A 21223-nucleotide genomic window follows, 5' to 3' on the forward strand; every position below is an offset into this window, starting at 1 on the left:
TATGCATTCAGACAAAAAACTTTCTGTGTGCAGCAGCCTCCCCAGCACCCCCTAATACTAATCTTAGTTCCATCTCTGTCCAGTGATGTCCACGGCTGTCTTGGCCGTCCGAGACTCTCCCTCCTGATTGGCTGAAACAAAGCAGCAGGGCCATTGTATCCCGCTGCTGTCAAAGTCAGTCAGCCAATCAGGAGACGGGGCCTGGCCACAGTTCCATGTCTGAATGGACAAAGGTAGCTGTGACTCGGCTCAGGTGCCCCTATAGCAAGCAGCTTGCTGTGGGGGAACCCACCAGGAGGGAGCGGCCAGGAGAGCAGAGGAGGGGCCCAAGAAGAGGAGGATCCAGGCTGCTCTGTGCAAATCCATTGCACAGAGAAGGCAAGTATAACATGTTTATTATTTTTAGTGAAAAAAAAAAATGAGACTTTATAATCACTTTAAGTCATCACCTGTACTTTTTCACTGTAGTCTGCCTCGATCATTGGCATTCCCTCGCCACCACTGTCTGCAGTCTTTGGACGAATGTTCACTTTTTCTGCATCTATCTGAACAGATGTGTTTTCAAAATCCTCATCAAATGCATGATCATAAACTGATATTGCTTGCAAAATTTCATCGCTGGTGGTGAACAATATTGTATCCCCAAATTGTTCTGCAGTTTAGAAATAAAAAATTCAAGGTAAAATAGACAAACAGAACATAGAGAACAATGTTTCAAAATACTTTCTGCAAATCACAAGGTGTGTAAAATTGCAATTGCACACAATGGAATTTGATCTAGATATACAGTATATATATATATATATATATATATATATATATATATATATATATATATATATATATATATATATATACACACACACACACACACACACACATACTTTTTCACAGTAGTGTATATCTTTCACAACCCATCCCTGGTGTCCTATACTAAATATATTGATGGCACTGTAGTATATACCTTGCACAACCTCTGCCTGGTGTCCTCTATTATATATATATATATAGATATATATATATATATACTATATATATATATAGATATATATATATATATACTATATATATATATAGATATATATATATATATATACTATATATATATAGTATAGGACACCAGGGATGGGTTGTGAAAGATATACACTACTATGCAAAAGTTTTAGGCAGGTATGAAAGAAAAAAATGCTGTAAATTAAGAATGCTTTTAGAATGAGAAGTGTTAATAGTTTCTTTTTTATCAGTTTATAAATAGAAAGTAAATTTACAGAAAAGAAATCCAAATCAAATCAATATTTGCCATAGCCACCATTTGCCTGCTTCTAGGTACACATGCGCATTTTTAAAAACACTTAGCAGGTAGGTTCTCTACAGGGACCAGCTTAAACAGCAGCGTTCCAGCTCACCCCAGGGAAATACAGGAATATTGAGACCTTCATTCAACCCCATACAAACTCAGTACCAGTAAATTTGAAGGACTTCCACTCACTAGTTCATGCCGCAGATACTGTACACTCTCCCTTGCTTTGGGGGGTGACAGCAGGCTGTTGCCACACGGACCTTCAGGAACATGTTTCCCCAGCTGGGGATCACAGCCCTGGACCAGTATAACGTCATGCTGGTTCACCAGGAAATCTATCACTACACAGAGTCCCGTTACACAGAGCCCAGTGCCAACCGGCAATGTTACAGATACTGGTTCCAGGTATTATGGCATAGGAACAAATCCAGATAAACCAGTCTCCTAATCCCATATGGAATCTTAAGTAAAACAAAGCTGTGTACAGAGACTGCACATGAATGACCATCAGGCTTTGCCTGGCTTGGAGGGGTTATGCCTGATAGGGGGTTCTTTTTTTTTTTTCATTATTATTATTTTTGCCAGTGTCTAATCACCTGAAGGTGGAAGCATAACCCTATCATAATAAATATGAAGATATCCTGTGTCTTTGAATGTACATTAAAGAAAAATAATTAGACTGCTCAGCAGAGTTAACAAAAAAAGGCATCCGATCTCCTAGACTAGTAAAAACTGAGCCATGCTGGGTAGAGGTGACGTTATACTGGAGGCTAGCTTATGATTATTCTGTTTGTCAGTATTAAGTCCCACTGCAGGTGACAGCATTACCCAACTGTGTCTGACTTGAAGAGGGAGGGACACTTGTAGTAAAATTGGACCTTACCCTTATGTAAGATCCACTAATTCAGAGAGGGCCCAACCCACATCCTTACCCAGTGAAGAACACTGTCACAAAACAACTGTTCTTCGGTTTCTGTAGTGTCTGTGTGATGTCACCATCCTTTTGATGCAATCATGGGTCAAGTACCCAAGATCTTAGGAAATTACTCTACAGAACAGTGCAGTAGCATCTTCTTTGCAGTCCTTGGGATCTCACCAGAAAGATGGTGATGTCACACTTATCTAGGCACTGTGGGCAGGAAGGGGGGTTATTAATAACTAATTTGATCACCTAAAAAGATTATTTAGACAGTTTTTTGCAGCAAATTATAATTGGAAAGGGATTCCCTGTCATTGAAGAGCAAAATCTGCTTTATAAAGTATTTTTCTGTTGAGGAGAAAAAAAAAGAAACGGTAGGTGCGCATCATCTTTTACAGTCTGCTCAAGTTTCAGTTTTTTCAACAAGGAGACGGTGTCGTTTTGAAGGTTGAATAAGTCTATAAGCAAGACTTAAGATCTATGATAATAATGTTCTATCAATCTGTTATTTATACTCTATTATGTCTATTCCACAGAACAAAGGGTTTGAGAAAAGTTTTTCCATTCTTGTCTAAATGACAGGTGTAATACATAACGGAATAAGAAATCTCTATTATGAAGGAAACAAAATTAATACAAATCTGAAAGAAAAATCTCAATGGGGGCACTGACAGCTATGAAAGACACAAGTCCATCTAGTTCAACCAATACAAAAAAAACAACCAAACAATCCCATATACACAATCATTTACCCACAGTTGATCCAGAGAAAGGTGAAAGACCCCAGCAAATCATGATCCAATTTGCTCCAGCAGTGGAAAAAAATCCTTCCTGATCCCCTGAGAAGCAATGGGATATTCCCTGAATCAACTTTACCTGTAAATGTTAGTACCCAGTTATATTATGTACATCTATGAAAGAATCCAGGCCTCTTTTAAAGCAATCTACTGAGATGGCCAGAACTACCTCTGGAGGGAGTCTATTCCACATTTTCACAGCTCTTACTGTGATGAAACCTTTCCGTATTTGTAGATGAAATCTCTTTTCCTCTAGATGTAAAAAGTGCCCCTTGTCCCCTGTGATGACCTTAAAGTGTACATGTGGATCATATTCCCCCTTAAAGGATAAGTCCACCCTAAAACTAAAATGTCTGCATCTATAGATCTCCACAATCTAACACTAACCTATCTAGCCCCGTAAAGAAGAAATCAGTATACATACCTTTTTTGAAGCCGATCCTACCCGATCTCTAGCGGCGGAAGCTCTGCAGAGGACACGGCCGACAACCGCTGTGAAATGAATAGGAAATTACGTCATCCAAAGACTTACTATGGGGATTCCGTTGTTGGATGTGTCCTCTCCACCTGCCTCCACAGCGAAGCTGCGAATGACAGCTTAGTGTGGGATCGGGTTGGAGCGGCTTCAAAAAAAGGTTAGTATACTGATTTCTTCTTTACAGGGCTAGATAGGTTAGTGTTAGATCGTGGAGATCTATAGATGCAGGGATTTTAGTGTTAGGGTGGACTTATCCTTTAATCTCCTCTTTTAAAAAGAGAATAAATTCAGTTCCTCTAATCTATCCCCATAGCTGGGCTCCTCCATGCCTCTTATCAGTTTGGTTGCCCTTCTCTACAAGTTTTCCAATGTCATTTTTGAGAACTAGTGCCCAACACTGAACTGCATATTCCAGATGAAGTCTTACTAATGATTGGTACGAGGCATAATTATCTCTCTCTCTGGAGTCAATACCTCTCTTAATACTAGAAAAGGACTTTGCTTGCTTTGGAAACCGCAGCTTGGCATTGCATGCTATTATTAAGCTTATGATCTACCAAAACCCCTAGATCCTTTTCCACCATTGATCCCCCCAGTTGTACTCCCCTAGTATGTATGATGCATGCATATTTTTAGCCCCTAAGCCCCTTTTGATAACACTGGATATCTAGCTGTCATACTAACCTGCAACAAAATGGAATTCTAAGGCTCTTTTGCAGCTTGTATGTTTCAGGTCTGCTACTCCAAAAAAGTGCTGACAAAAGCATTTTAAGAAGGAGGCCAGAGATAGTAGCCCCCATACTTCTCTCATGACAGGGTCTCTTTGTAACTGGGCAGAAGTTCTAATGCTTCCAAAGACCAACTTTAAGTGGTTAACTGATTATTTTAACGTAGAACCAAAAGCATTGTACATACCTCCAGACAGAGTGCCTGATGCCTTGGCAATTTCTCCTTTAAAAATCAGAGTGTGATCTAGAACTATTTCAATGTCCTTTACACCACGGAATGAATGAATTCTTGATTTATTGTAGTTCCATATTCTAATCATAGCTATTTGACATGGGGATGCAAAGTCTAAGTAAATATATTGACTCTTTCCAAGTGTGAATGGTGCTAACCAAAGATGCATATCGTCTTGTGTATTGTTAACACCATCGATAAGGTTTGATACAACTCTAGGGTCTTTAGAAAATGAAGAGATTGTATTTTTATTGGGGGGAAAAGCTTCAATTTTTGTTATAGGAATGGGGTTGCCAGTGGAAGAATACAATTCTATTCCATTAAGTCCAACATAATGTCTATCTCCCCAGGTAGTTACTATTTTAATGCATAAGCGCTGGCCATAAGGTAAAACTGGTATTTCAAACTCTATTCCATCATCTTTTTCATTTTCATACAGATTCACATCTGTTGGATTGAACAGTTCTTGGTGATCTCTTTTTGTTACATGTTGCCTTCCAATTTTTTGCTGCTGCAAAAACTCATCAAAGATATCCCCTTCAAACTCCATGTTTGAGATTCGACCACGCTGAGACTGATTAAATTGCATTAATGAAGTCCATGACTCCATTAGAATGTTATCTTGATCCCTGCTGCAACTTTGCTTGGAACTAACATTTCCTGGATTACCTAAAAGTAAAAATAAGTTTTAAAAAAATGGAATTGTAATAGTGACATACAATTTTGATGCACAATGGGTTGATTTTCTGCTTGAAGCTTGTAGCTCTAAAAACGCTCAATAAGCCAAATCCTATCAATTTCAATGCCCCTGTTCACATATGAGTGTTCTGTGGTCTGAAGAAAAATGCCTGTTGCTCATAAAAGTACATGAGCTTCTTTTTGGCAGATTACAAGCATTTTTGGCCCTATAGACTTCAATGGAAAAACTTGACTTGGGCGTTTTAGGAGCATCTGCTCAAATAGCAGCTCTACACCCCTAATTTCCTCTCCCTCTCCTCCCCTCCCCTTGTGCTTTCTATTGGCTAAACAAAAACACCTGAAGCTGTAAAACGCTTGTAATACACTACTAAAATGCTTTAAATATGCTTGTAAAAAGCTGCAAAAAAGCTGCAAAAATGCTTTAAGAAAATGCCCGAAAAACGCCAGTAAAATCGCTATGCTCAGTTGTGAATGGAGCCTAAAGGAGTACACAGTGTATTCACTTTTCAAAGAGAATTTTCACTTAGCTTAGTGAATGAGTTCAAGTCAAGTGAAAATTCACTTTGCAAAAAATACCTAGTTGTGTGCAAAGAAAAGATGAAAAAAAAAGGGGAGGCTGGATTTGAATACAGAACCTCGGCTCTGTCAGGCAATGTCTCTTCTTGCTGAGCTACCTGGAATGCTAGAAAGTTCCAGGGACAATAATTTGGTAAACAGCCATGTCTCTCTTCCTGTTTACCAGATTATTGTGCTCTCTTCAGCCAGTATCTTGCTCCTGTCTTTCCCTGCTCTCCATATTTTGCTACCATTCGCTATCAACCCTTGGCTTATTCCTCTACGCTTCTGCCAAGTGTGAAAGGGGCCTTAGGGTGTTTTCTCCAGCAATCTGCCTAATGAACCTGGCTTTCCTTTCTTACAGAAGCTCAGAAAGCATATTTGTAGCACGGCAATATGTAGCAAGTGCTAGCTACTGACAAAGACAACAGGTAAAGGGTGCAAGTAAATGTGGGACATTACGTCATTTACAAAAATATTTCATGGTAATAGTCGTAGCAAAAAATAGTTCAGTTATAACAATGTTTCATATTGCACACTTACTTTTTGTTATCAGGTTTACATCTCTACATTTATCAGTGTCCAGTCTTTTATCCTTGACATGTAATTTCCTTCTTCTGTCACTGACTGGCCGTTCTAATTCAGAAAAGTACTTGGGGCTCCTGCTTTCTAACTCATTACCGATATTCACAGACGATAAAGAAGAAAGGTTTCTTCTGTTTTCATTTCTATCTAGATGTCCCCTATGTGTAATGGGACTTTGCACAAAATCATTTATAATAGTATTTTCATCATTTTTGTAAGTATTCATTCTATTTGGTTGAATACCAGTCAAACCTAGATCCAGCATTGAAGAACTTTGATCATGCAAATTCTGTTGTAAGTTGAAAGAAGACAGCCACTGCGGGGTTTTATTTGATGATCCTTCTACCATTTGTCCAGTGTTTGTTTCCAGTTTTTTCATGACCAGGTCTTCATTATCTGATGGAGACGTTGGGTTTTCTGGCATTTTTTTAGATTCATTTATATGTCTATCTTCCTCTCTGAACAAATTCTGTCTTTTCTCTTCAACATCTTCAGGCTCATTACCTTCTTCAATTTGTCTTGTTACAGATGTATTTAGCTTGTTGGTACTTAAATCATCCAGCTTACAATGTAAAATAAGCTTATGTTCTTTTAACACTGAGTAACTTTCTGATGTAGGGGCTTGAAGTATAGGGCTCAACGTTCCACAGGTTGAGAATTGTGGCAAGTGGTCATTAGTGCTGCGTGAGCTGTTTATTTCATTTTCTACATCCATCTGATTACTGGACATAGGTAGAGGTGGTGGGGAGACAGACTTTACTTGTCCAGTAAATAAATCAATAGTGTTGCTGTAATCAAATACTTTATTTCCACATCCTTTCTCTAAGAACCCATCAAACATCAACGTTTCATTTTTGTATATTCTCACATGTTTTGCGCCAATGTTAAGATACTGAAAAAGACACATGTATACAGATACATGAAAAAATTATACAATGCAAATGTTTGCAGCAAAAATAACTAATATGCAGCATTATTTATTGGGTCATAAATCAAAAATTAAATGCACTCAAGTAATATACTGCAAGTCACATTAGGGTGACTCTGCCACCTATTGTACTGAATATATGTATTGAAAAATGAATATAAATAAAGAATGCAAAAAAATAAATAAAAATTAAAAATGCAATACAATGCAATATACCTAGTTGTCAAATTAAAGTTTACCTGGGCACCTTGAAGGATAAGTTCACCTTTGGGAAATTGCTACCTGTTCCACCCCGTTTCTAGACGGGGTGGAATCTGCTTGCGGTCACAATTTTTAAACAAATACAGCCATGTAGGGCTCTGTCAGCGCCATTCATTCACAGAACTCTGTGAATGGAAAACTGCAGATAGTACTTGTAGTGATTAATAAACTACCTTGACGCTGTTGAGCACTCTGGTAGCTTATTGTCTCTTCCTGTCAGTGTGTATCTGCCTGCCTGTACAAGGTACATAGATCAGTGTTGCAGGCTATAGCCTACAGTGTTGCTTGAGCAGGGAAAATCCAACAGAGCAGTTGTACAGAAGTCAACTGGTAGATAGAATTCTGTACAACCTACAAAATTTAGCCGATCTCTGCTGAACTGGCTGGCTCCATGTATAGCTGGCTTAAATGTGTGCTTCTGTAGTGGTTTCAACAGAGGTAGTCATTATCATTGTTTAGTTTCCAACAATGGTTTATCATAGCCTAGCAGTAAAGAAATGAGGTGTGTGTGTGTGTGTGTGGGGGGGGGGGGGGGGGGTATTGTTGGGGTGAAACACTTAAAGCTGTCCCTACATGGACATGGTCTGGTTCAGCACGGATCAGCTTAATTTTAATCCATGTATGGGTAGGCTGGTTGTACAGAAGTTGACTTCTGTACAACCAGCCTGTTGGAAAATTTCTGCACAATCAGTGCCGCCAGCTATAGCTGGCAGTGATGATCAGTGTATTCTGATGGCAGAGAATTCTCCCCACTGTCAGGATACAAAGACTCAAAGGGGAAGATTCCTCCTAACACATCAAATACGTCAAATGGATAAGGGAATCAAGTCATCTTTTTTTCGTTCAACAAAAAATTATTCATGCATGGGCTGCTTTAAACTCCAGCTATATGTGCAAAGGTGTCCAGCTGTGGAGGTACCGGATGGAGTCATGGCTAAAATGAGGAGGGTGGTGGAAGGGAGGTAGGGAATAGGATATATGTGAACAGAGAGAAAAAAAGGGAAGGGAAGGGGTCCGTTAGGAGAATAGTGAATTTTTACTGTGCAAATTTATTTTTCACTTTAAAGACGGCAAAGGAAATGAAAAAAAATCACTTTGCATGGGTTACCCACTCAAGTGTCAGAAAGAACAGGATTTTTGCTTGGGCACCATTATATGATTGAACTTCACTGCATTCACAAGCACACAGTCCCAATCTTGTGTCCCATAAATTTACAATTAAGAAATACTGTATTTTTTCATTTTTCACTTCTCAGGCCAGTGCATCTAAGAAGAATTTGCCAGGTTATGTGCAATTTTCCAAAAAGTAAAAAAATATCTGCGGAAATAATTTTTTCTAGAGCTAGATGTATTTTCAACACCAAGATGCACCCATAAACAGCCCAAGTGTCATATCAGGCACTACAACAAGAAACTTAAGGACAGTCTAAAGGCAACATTTTTTGTACAGCACTATGAAGCAGGAAGTAAGCCCTGTAATAAGTGATGTGCAAATAAGTTTTTTTTTTTTTTTTTTTGATAAAATGAACATAAATTCATAAGATTATTTACATTAAGCTGATCACTTGAACTCATTTCTAAAAACACTTTAAAGACCTGTAATAGATTTGGGAATTTTATTTATAATGTTTTTTAGATTTAGCATTTACACTGCTGCAATACACCATCAACAGAAGTGTATATTTCTGTGTCAAGAATACAAGTGGTTGCATACAGCCCCAAGAAGCGGCCTATACAAATTAAAGAAAGGCTGCAGCTGTGCACTGGGGACAATACATCTGGGCGTTTACATGCTTACAGGGACAGAAGAACAGGCCTGGATGCACACCAGTCCCTGTATACATTTAAACTCCCAGTAACGGAAATATGCTAGCTTTTCTTTACAGTGTATGGCTCTCTGGGAAGCGGATGTCAGGGGACATGTGTCCACTGACACCCCTCTGTAATCCGATCCGAAAAGATCCACTGAAAACAGATGAATGGCGATACGTTCGGCATTTGTCAAGCGTATCATCTGATCTCCCTGTAGAGGAGAGTGGAACTCTGACATGACAGGTCCGTCTCTGCACAGAGATAAGTTGCAAACAGAGGGCTGTTTTGGTTGATCTGTATCTCTTGTGTATGTCTGATGTGTATTTACATTTGGACTGGGCGTTGGCGGTGATTCCCCGGTGTATGTTGTGCGCTTGGACGCCTCCTTTTTGTTGTCTTTTTTTATTTGGGCCGGGCGTCACCTCCTCTTGTTTGAGAGACATTGACGACGGCCCGGATATCTCCGCTGGGTGACTGACGGATGTTTACATCCCATCACGTTCCAACATCCCTTCCGCCCGGGGAACAGGAACTGACTTAATTTCCAGGCGTCAGCGTCTTTCGGCCAGAAGGTATTCTCCATGTGGAGCCGGCCATCGCCTTTACTCCACTCGCCTCTTTTTGCCTCCCACAGCCTAGGCCAGTGTTTCTCAACTCCGGTCCTCAGGACACACTAACAGGCCAGATTTTAAGTATTACCTTGGGGAGATGCAGACTAGAATACTGCAATCACTGAGCAGCAAATGATATCACCTGTGATGTATTTCAGTTTTCTCGCAAACATGGCCTGTTAGTGTGCCCTGAGACCGGAGTTGAGAAACACTGGCCTAGGCTACTATGGGTAAGTATTCAGGTGAAATCAGCTGGTATTTTTTTAATCTAACAAGAGAGCTCCCGCTAAGCCCACCTCAAGACCGCCCCCCTTTTGGCCTCATAAGGGGTGGCCTTTGTACGGGGCAATCAATGTCAATTTGGTGGGGTCTCGGGAGACCCAGGCATCTTGCTGTGGGGTCCTCATTTGAACATAGCTACCTTTTGACATGGGACTTTGAAGATACGATTGTCCACTTTTGGTGATGGTAAGACAGTAGACCATCTTCCTTATAATAGGTGGGTAGACCCTATTTTTAGATTTTTTAACAGTCTTTGATCTGACCCATTTTATATGTTTTTTTCCATATTTCTCTTTTTTCTTTTTCATATGTATCTATAGTGGAATGTGATAGATTGCTTGTCTCAGAGCTGGTAGTCCCAATTTACTCTTGGATAAGTACTGAAATTTTACCAACCCGCAGTGCCTGATGCATCTACTGTTTGGTTTCCCCCTAACTGGAACATATCCGACAACACTTACTTGTTTCCTTTTGTGGTAGGTATTTTCATATATATATATATATATATATATATATATATATATATATATATATATATATTGTAACAGGACGTCAAGTAAATGTGACAGGAAGTCAGCTAAATCTGTGAGTGTTGTCACAGATCGGAGATACAATTCACCAGTTACTATAGGGTGTCGGCTGCAGAAGGCAGCAGGAAGGTGTAAAGAAGTTAAAAGGCCTTCAGCTGTTCAGAATGAGGGAGTTAAGGCTTCTATAATTGTCCAAAGGAAGTCTGAGGATGGCTGCCTCCGGAAGCCATGTGGGCTGGGAGAAGTAGGACAGTCAGACGTGTGCCTCCCGACAGGATGTGTGGGCCTGGGAGAAGACCCCCCGGAGTAATGTGTACCAGGGAGGGTAACCAAGTGTGAAGACGTCTCAAAGGTGAGAAGACGAACTGTTTCTGTGTGAAAGAAATAAAGGACTGTTTTTCCCTGTGAAGATATTATAAATGGACTATTGAGTGTCCGCTGTAGGACAAGAAAGTCTGCCCAACAGTAGGTTGGAGACCGACTCTTAGGTAGGTTCCAGAGTGAGAAGGTAGCCGCCCACAGAGGCAAGGATTTATTTTCTGTTTTATTTTATTTTGGATGTTTTTGCTGCATGCAGTCTGGTGAAGAAAACACCATTAATAAACCAAACTGTTGTTTGCAAGCACTTTTTGGCTATCTCTCTGTGAAAACGCACCCCCCAAGGGGTCATCTACGCCTACCACCGAGCTAATCCCTCACATATGGTGGAGGTATGCAGTGGGCAGAAGCAGAGATCTCTGCAAGGAAGTGCATATGTTTGATGAACTTTGTCTGGTGCACGAGATTGCACAATCTATGTGTGCAGGAGAGAAGATCCTGAAAGAGAAAAAAAGTGTTTTAAAGAGACAGCGGTCTCAAAATTTTTGATGAACTGTGTCTGGTGCAAGGGACTGCACAAACTGTGTGTACAGGAAAGGAAATCCTGCAAGAGAGAGAAAAACTACTAAGTTATTAAAGAGACAGTGGTCTTAAAAGTTTTTCTGGACTTTGAAACATTTTTTTTGTGGAGTGACTAAAGATGGGGCGATCGAAACGCCTGAAAGATGCAAGGATCGCTGAAATGAGGGACCGGATTCTATGGATGGAGGGGATGTTACCGTCTGAACCAGCCCCATCCATGCCTGAAAAGAATCGGCTAAAGAGAAAGGTTGTTGTCCCTAGCAACACTGGGGCAAATGAAACTGCTATGGAGACGCAGTGTTCTCAGATGAAAAGTAAACCCAAAATGGGGGAGATGCTGAACCAGCAGAGCTTTGCAGCTCAACAAAAGGCTCACCAAGAGAGCATGGCAGGCTGGAAACAGAGACGCCAGCAGCCAATGGAGGAAATCGGTTTGGAGAAAACCGAGTATGTGTGCAGGACTGAGTTGGATGCCTTGCAACGGGAAATGGAAGAAAAGGAACAAGCCTTTGGAGTTGCTTAGGATGGAGCATAGAAACGTGCAGGCTCAGGTGTTCCAGTGGGAAGAATCCACTGCTCTTCTTTTTTCCGAGTTGCACAAACGCAGAGAGACTATAATGGAGAAAGATACCATCCTCATGGAAAAGGAAAGTGAAATTCAGACTTTGCAGAAGCAAAGTATGGCTGATATGTTGGAGTTGCGTAATCAGCTGGAAAAAAGTCTTCAGTCTTTTGAAGCTACCAAAATAGACCTGCAGGGGGCGCAGGAACAGAATGTCGCTCTGAAAACGACATTGTCGCTCAGCGACAAGGAGAAAAGTGAAAGAGAGGCTAAATTACTGAGTACTATGTGTGAGCTCACCACTTTGAGAAGTGGGTAGATGAATTGCGTATGGACTGTGAAAGTGGGAAAGATGAAGTCCAACGTGTCCAGCAGCAGTTAAAGGAGAAAGAAGCCTGTGTGGCAGAATTACAGTCTCATTCCCAAAAGCTAGCCAATGAGGTGCAAGCTCTTATGCAGGGAAAAGGAGATTCGGAACACAAGAGGAAAAAAGTAGAGGCACAGCTGCAGGAATCGCAAGTCAAGGTGTCAGAAGGTGACCGAGTGTGTGCTAAGCTGTCAGAGAAGGCAAACCGACTGCAGGTTGAGCTGGACAATGTTACAAATCAGCTTTCTCAAGCAGACAGCAAATCTAGAAAAATTGCCAAGGATTTCTCTATCTTGGAATCGCAGCTGCAAGACATGCAGGAACTCTTATAGGAAGAGAGGTGTCAAAGGCTGAGTTTTAGCACAAAGCTCAAACAAATGGAAGATGAGAAAAATGGCTTCCTGGAACAATTTAAAGAGGAGGAGGAAGCAAAGAAAAACCTATCCGAGCAAGTCGCAACATTGCAAGCTAAGATAGCGGATATGAAAAAATGCATGGAAGAAAGCGTTTATTCATTAGAGAGTGTTGAAGTTGTGAAAAAGAAACTGCAGAAAGACCTTGAAGTTGCTAATCAACGCTATGAGAAAAAAACAGCTGCTTATGACAAGCTTGAGAAGACCAAGACAAGACTTCAGCAGGAATTGGATGAACTGAGTGTGAATCTGGATCACCAGAATCAGATTGTGTCCAACCTGGAGAAGAAGCAAAAGAAGTTTGGTCAGATGCTTGGTGAGGAGAAGACGGTGTCTGCAAAATATGCAGAAGAACGTGACCGTGCAAAAGCAGAGGCTCGGGAGAAAGAGAGCAAAGCCCTGTTCTTGGCTCGCTGCTTGGAGGAAGCTCTAGAGTGTAAGGTTGAACTAGAAAGAGTTAACAAACAGCTGTCTACAGAGATGGAAGAGTTGGTCAGCTCCAAGGATGATGTTGAGAAAAACGTTCAGGAGCTAGAAAAGTCTAAGCGAGCCTTAGAACAGCAAGTAGAAGAGATGAAGACTCAGTTGGAAGAACTTGAAGAGGAATTACAGGCGACAAAGGATCTTTCCCAAAGACGGGATAGTGTGCCTGATGCAAGTTTTAAAAGGATCAGTGTTTTGGGGTCTGTCCTGAGTGAGCATCAGAAATGTGATGACATGTTGTTTGAATCACCCCTCTGGAATAAACAGTTCCTTCAAAAACTTCAAGCATTGGAAAATGTACCATTAGAACTTCAGCAAACAAAAGGAGCTGGGTAAGAAATGTGGTGATTTCTCAGTTCAAGCTGAAAACCTAGTGGAGAAAACGAAAGCGGAGAAAACTAAAGCACGTGGTATAAAGCTGGGAGAAAAAAGCAAACACCACCTAGTTGAGAAAACTAAGGCTGTTGGTGAAAACGTGAAGCAAATGAATAAGTGCCTTTCAGGGAATATTTCCAAAATGGAACTGGTGAAAGATAAGTGGCAGAAGTTTGATCGTGATCTTGAGATACATTCCATGTGGAGTTCAGATAAAGAAAAGGAAGGAGGTGACCTTGAGTGGTCAAATAGTTCAGCAGAAAGTGCATTGAAGAAACCTGTAATAGACTGTATTGTTGCCTTTGACCCCTATGTTGGTGGAAGGAAAGTTGATGATGTTCTGGTTGGCTACTTCTGTGAAGAGTTGGGCAAGAAATATAAACTGGATATCAAATCAAATAATAGGCCTTTATTGCGACTCGCTCAGGAGGGCGAAAAGTTTAAGAAGTGGATGAGTGCAAATGCTTCAGATCTGCCTCTGAATATGAAATGTTTGGTGAATGATATTGATGTCTCTGGAAAAAGGAACAGGGGTCACTTTGAAGAAATGTGTGGCAGCCTGTTGTCGCAAATGGAAAATCCTCTGCACAGCATCTTAGAGCAAGCTAAGCTCAAGACACAAAGAGTCAATGATTGTGTACAGCTGTATGGAGAGGCAACTCCAGTCACAGAGGGACGTTAAGAGTCCCTACTTGGAACAAAGCTTAGTGAAGCAAAGGTTCTCAAAGTTTTGTGGAAAACCTTTATGAATTGCAGAGAGAGGCGACTCAAGAATGTTGAAGACATTAAGACTAGCACAATTGAGTTGCCTATGGATCACGGTCCCCCATGGCGGATAGGACAAACTTGTATGCAGGACAAACTTGAGAAGGAGCTAAATGATGCCAAAAATGCAGTTGAGGAATATGTATATGAGAAATCTGTCAGTGAAGATGACAGAAACAGTTTCATCCTGAAGCTTGAAAATACAGAGAGTTGGCTAAATGAAGATGGAGAGGATCAGCCAAAACAAGTGTATGTGGACAAGCTGACGGACTTGGAGAGAGAGCCACTCCTGCAGGCCTTTCAACAGAGGTTGGCAGTTGTAAATTCATGTCGGCATGGAGGACAATGGCTGATGAAGAGAGCCGAGCAGATTGCTCAGAAGGATGTATCTCTGGCAGCTGAAGCAGACAGAGAATTGAATGGACTGAACATTACTAGGGAAGATACTGAGAGGCTTATCAGTGAGAGTCAAGAGCAATGCCAGACACATGCGTGCCTGGAAAACTGTGTCCCAACCCCAGGTTTGAGACAAGGGGGGGGGATATGTAACAGGACGTCAAGTAAATGTGACAGGAAGTCAGCTAAATCTGTGAGTGTTGTCACAGATCGGAGATACAATTCACCAGTTACTATAGGGTGTCGGCTGCAGAAGGCAGCAGGAAGGTGTAAAGAAGTTGAAAGGCCTTCAGCTATTCAGAATGAGGGAGTTAAGGCTTCTATAATTGTCCAAAGGAAGTCTGAGGATGGCTGCCTCCGGAAGCTGTCTCCTGAAGCCATGTGGGCTGGGAGAAGGAGGACAGTCAGACGTGTGCCTCCCGACAGGATGTGTGGGCCTGGGAGAAGACCCCCCGGAGTAATGTGTACCAGGGAGGGTAACCAAGTGTGAAGACGTCTCAAAGGTGAGAAGACGAACTGTTTCTGTGTGAAAGAAATAAAGGACTGTTATCCCCTGTGAAGATATTATAAATGGACTATTGAGTGTCCGCTGTAGGACAAGAAAGTCTGCCCAACAGTAGGTTGGAGACAGACTCTTAGGTAGGTTCCAGAGTGAGAAGGTAGCCGCCCACAGAGGCAAGGATTTATTTTCTGTTTTATTTTATTTTGGATGTTTTTGCTGCATGCAGTCTGGTGAAGAAAACACCATTAATAAACCAAACTGTTGTTTGCAAGCAATTTTTGGCTATCTCTCTGTGAAAACGCACCCCCCAAGGGGTCATCTACGCCTACCACCGAGTTAATCCCTCACAATATATATATATATATATATATATATATATATAAATTATTTTTTTATAACTTGTTTTTTTTTTCTTCTCTTTCTTCCCATATATACTGCATCTTTACGTATAGTGCTTTTGTAAATATACTTTGTATTTTTATTCTCTTTCTACACTTTCACATGTATATAGCAGACATCTGTGAAGTATTTGCGGACAACAGAAGCCCTGAAGAAGCAGAATACTTACACCGCAAAACATGTTGGCATTTTTTCATACCTATATCTGTTATACACTATTGATGTCACTGTATGTATAATGTTCTAAAGGCCCCCTTTTTTTCTTTGTTGGCTCTAGATACAGTACGGCTATGTACAGTATACAACATTGTATGTTTAATAAATATATTTTTGTACATTTTAAATTCGATTTTTGTACTACTACTACTACATACTCTTTGGGAGATACCATTTAAAGGCCCGCGTTGTGTGGGGTGAGATTAATTTCTTTGCCCTCTTTTTCCACTGGGATACATATATATAGGGCTGGTCTATCCCAAAGTGCCTGACTCACATCTGTATACCACAATAATGTACCATCAGTGTGTGTGTGTGTGTGTGTGTGTGTATGTATATGTATATGTATATGTATATGTATATATATATATATATATATATATATATATATATATATATATATATATCACACACACACACACTTTATATATATATATATATATATATATATATATATATATATATATATATATATATATATATATATATATATATACACACAGTATATTATATATATATATATATATATATATATATATATATATATATATATATATATATATACACATACAGTGCCTTGCGAAAGTATGTGACCCCCTTGAACTTTACGACCTTTTGCCACATTTCAGGCTTCAAACATAAAGATATAAAACTGTAATTTTTTGTGAAGAATCAACAAGTGGGACACAATCATGAAGTGGAACGAAATTTATTGGATATTTCAAACTTTGTTAACAAATTAAAAAACTGAAAAATTGGGCGTGCAAAATTATTCAGCCCCTTTACTTTCAGTGCAGCAAACTCTCTCCAGAAGTTCAGTGAGGATCTCTGAATGATCCAATGTTGACCTAAATGACTAATGATGATAAATAGAATCCACCTGTGTGTAATCAAGTCTCCGTATAAATGCACCTGCACTGTGATAGTCTCAGAGGTCCGTTTAAAGCGCAGAGAGCATCATGAAGAACAAGGAACACACCAGGCAGGTCGGAGATACTGTTGTGGAGAAGTTTAAAGCCGGATTTGGATACAAAAAGATTTCCCAAGCTTTAAACATCCCAAGGAGCACTGTGCAAGCAATAATATTGAAATGGAAGGAGTATCAGAGCACTGCAAATCTACGAAGACCTGGCCCTCCCTCTAAACGTTCAGCTCATACAAGGAGAAGACTGATCAGAGATGCAGCCGAGAGGCCCATGATCACTCTGGATAAACTGCAGAGATCTACAGCTGAGGTGGGAGACTCTGTCCATAGGACAACAATCAGTCGTATACTGCACAAATCTGGCCTTTATGGAAGAGTGGCAAGAAGAAAGCCATTTCTTAAAGATATCCATAATAAATGTCGTTTAAAGTTTGCCACAAGCCACCTGGCAGACACACCAAACATGTGGAAGAAGGTGCTCTGGTCAGATGAAACCAAAATCAAACTTTTTGTCAACAATGCAAAACATTATGTTTGGTGTAAAAGCAACACAGCTCATCACCCTGAACACACCATCCCCACTGTCAAACATGGTGGTGGCAGCATCATGGTTTGGGCCTGCTTTTCTTCAGCAGGGACAGGGAATATGGTTAAAATTGATGGGAAGATGGATGGAGCCAAATACAGGACCATTCTGGAAGAAAACCTGATGGAGTCTGCAAAAGACCTAAAACTGGGACGGAGATTTGTCTTCCAACAAGACAATGATCCAAAACATAAAGCAAAATCTACAATGGAATGGTTCACAAATAAACATATCCAGGTGTTGGAATGGCCAAGTCAAAGTCCAGACCTGAATCCAATCGAGAATCTGTGGAAAGAACTGAAAACTGCTGTTCACAAAAGCTCTCCATCCAACCTCACTGAGCTCGAGCTGTTTTGCAAGGAGGAATGGACAAAAATTTCAGTCTCTCGATGTGCAAAACTGATAGAGACATACCCCAAGCGACTTACAGCTGTAATCGCAGCAAAAGGTGGCGCTACAAAGTATTAACTTAAGGGGGCTGAAAAAGTTTGCACGCCCAATTTTTCAGTTTTTTATTTGTTAAAAAAGTTTGAAATATCCAATAAATTTCGTTCCACTTCATGATTGTGTCCCACTTGTTGATTCTTCACAAAAAATTAGTTTTATATCTTTATGTTTGAAGCCTGAAATGTGGCAAAAGGTTGCAAAGTTCAAGGGGGCCGAATACTTTTGCAAGGCACTGTATATATATATATATATATATATATATATATATATATATATATATATATATATACACATACATACATACACACACACACACACACACACACACAGGGCTTTTTTTTCTCAGATAATAGGTGCAGGTATCTCCCCCTTTCCGAGTCACCCCTGGTCTCTGCCCCCTACTCAGCTGTGAGCACATCTATTTAGTACCACCCCTAGCAACCTCCCAGTACCACCTCTTTTAGAGAATACAAAATCTTTTCTTTTGGTGCCAGGTAATTTGTATGGAATTTGTTAATTATAATAAGAAAAGCAGTAAAATAGATGCATCCAGCAATTACAGACCCCGCCACCAACAATAGATCCCCCAGCAACAATATATGCCCTCCGAAAACAAAAGATTCACTTCAGCAACAATATTATATCTCCTAGCAGCCAACATTAATAGATCATTCAGCAGCCAGCAACAATAGACCCCACACTCAACAGTAGATGCCCCTCCCTCAACAGTAGATGCCCCTCCCTCAACAGTAGATCCCCCAGCAACAATAGATCCCCCACAAGCAACAACAGACCCTCCCAAATTTAGACCCCTTTCAGCTACAATAGATCCCCAACAGCTAGCATCAATAGATTCTCCAATGTATCCCAGCGCCCCTTGCCATTACATACATACAGTGCTAAAGGGAATGGAGCTGTGTTTCCCTTCATTACCGCTGAAAAAAAAACCCTGTATATAAACACATACAAACACACACACTTGCAAGGAACCATTCATAAATAATTATGTTCTTGTTTATATCAGGACATTTCTGTAACACTTGCAGCCGAGTGTATTTTTTGACTAACTACAGTAAATACACTTAGTTACAAGTTTTACAAAAATGTCTTGACATAAATTAAAACACACTTATTAATTATTGATTCCTCTAACATAGGACCTTTATTATAGCGGCTCTTCAGTCATTTTTTTATCTTTCCATCTATTAAATCCCCTGCCCTTGTTTTAACTTGAGATAGTAAAACATTTTTTTTTCTGCCAGAAAATACCTTATACAGCCCACTTCCTCTTTCTTGTTTGGTAATTAGCCTAGACCAGGGATCTTCAAACTACGGCCCTCCAGCTGCTGCAGAACTACACACCCCATGAGGTTTTGTAAAACTCGGACATTCACAGACATGATGGGAATTGTAGTTACTGAACAACTGGAGGGCCATAGTTTGAAGACCCCTGGCCTAGACCCTAGGCTAATGACATCATACACAGCTCTCTATCTAACTGTGAGAGTCTGTCAGCAAGAGAGAAGGGGTGAGTCATAGGAGAGCTTTAGAGCTTGAGGGGGCTGGATGAGGGCGGAGATAAAAATAGACTGCAGAGATCCATGTGTATTCATCAAGAGAGGACAAATGTGCAGGCAAGCAGGGGTGCGAGTGTATCTGTCTGTGTCTCTGTCTGTCTGTATACGTGTGTGTATATATTTGTGTGTGTGTCTGTGTCAATCCAGGAAGTGAACAGTCAGCAGCTTCAGCTGCCCACAGTTAAAATGGCTGCAGCCAGACTAAGTGGAGGGAGATTTATGCAGCATAATTGGCAAGTACAGAATCACAGTACATATAGAATTATACGCAAAGTGGTTGGAGGGAAGCTTCAGATTGGCAAAGATGTTTTTATTACAAACTATGTAAGCAGACTGCAGTTCCTCTTTAACTTTAATTTCACTTTTTAACTCTCATTTTATCATCTTTTATATTTTATTTTTCATTCAAGAGTATTTGAGCCCCTTATCTCTCGAGATCATGGGCTCAAACCTCACTAACACTACACATAGTGGCCATTTGCAGTGTATTTCATTCACTTCTCAGTCAGAGAAGAGAAGTACAAATGTAAAACAATTGGCTCTCCTCTGAGAGCTTTATACACTGTGAAGTGCAGCAATGTGTAAAGAAAGGAAACATCTCAGTTTAATAAATATACACCTACATGTGTTTTGCCTGTGCATGTAGCAAAATGGATAGACTTCTCTGAGGGGTCTATTTAAAACAAAAAATGAATAAAAAATTACCACTATTCACATAAATTCCAGGTAAAAGGTGTGCAAATCTTAACTGAAAATATTTTTAACTAGCCCCCTCCCCCCTTAAGAAAAAAACAAAATGATGACATCATTATGACAGCTTCTCATTTACAATATTGCAATTGTTTCAGTGGTTAACTAATAGCCTCTTTAACACAGAAATAGGTATACTAAACATTACTTGTTGTAAATAAAGACAAGTCTTTCTACACAGTGACTTACCTTGTGCTTTATATCTTGCAGATTATTAAAATACAACACAATACAAGGGGAGAGGGAGTGAGCACATACCATCATGTGCTGCTGCTACTTACACTAAGCATCTTGTTATAATTCCAGATCTTCACCTTGCATATGTCAAAATCACATGACCGCGTAGGATTTCGGATAACAAAGTAAAGCTGCACAGGAGGATGGAAAGGGCACATCCACATGAAATGTTCCTTTGTGGTCTGAAGGGGACAATTACAAAGCAAAATCTTTTACATTAGATCTTTTTTTTCACACAGAAAAAAGGAGTAACATTTATACATTTATCATTAGGATATACTAGAAATATGTGAGATAAATATTACAGCTTCAAATCCATAGACCAAAGATCACAAAACAATGAATTACAATAAATTCTTGTGACAGACCCAACCAGGTCAGGGTTTTTTATGGGTGGGGGGGGGGATGCAGGGTGGCCTTTTGCCTCCTGACTATGGGCCCTGGCTTTTAAGGGAACACGACTTTTTGGGAGGTGTGTGCCTGGGGGGACCCTTATCTTGCTTTGGATTCAAGTCCATGTTTCCCCTTAAACACACAGACTCTGGGAACTGGAGGACCCATATACATATTTGGGATCTCTTTGCCCAAACCAGCGATGACTGCTTT

General features: G+C 40.2%; 1 protein-coding gene across 1 annotated transcript in view; it reads right to left on the reverse strand.

The window, feature by feature from the left end:
• The window catches only part of KATNIP (katanin interacting protein), a gene marked incomplete at its 5' end in the record, with an annotated part of 198564 nt that overhangs the window by 50978 nt on the left and 126363 nt on the right, over positions 1-21223 (reverse strand). The window contains 5 exon segments of the mRNA XM_082261741.1: positions 437-439; positions 441-652; positions 4410-5123; positions 6252-7185; positions 20662-20799. Of these exon segments, the coding sequence (XP_082117867.1) occupies positions 437-439; positions 441-652; positions 4410-5123; positions 6252-7185; positions 20662-20799 (2001 nt within the window).

The sequence above is a fragment of the Pelophylax lessonae genome (assembly GCF_965119305.1).
Source record: "Pelophylax lessonae genome assembly, chromosome: 6".
Lineage (NCBI taxonomy): Eukaryota > Metazoa > Chordata > Amphibia > Anura > Ranidae > Pelophylax > Pelophylax lessonae.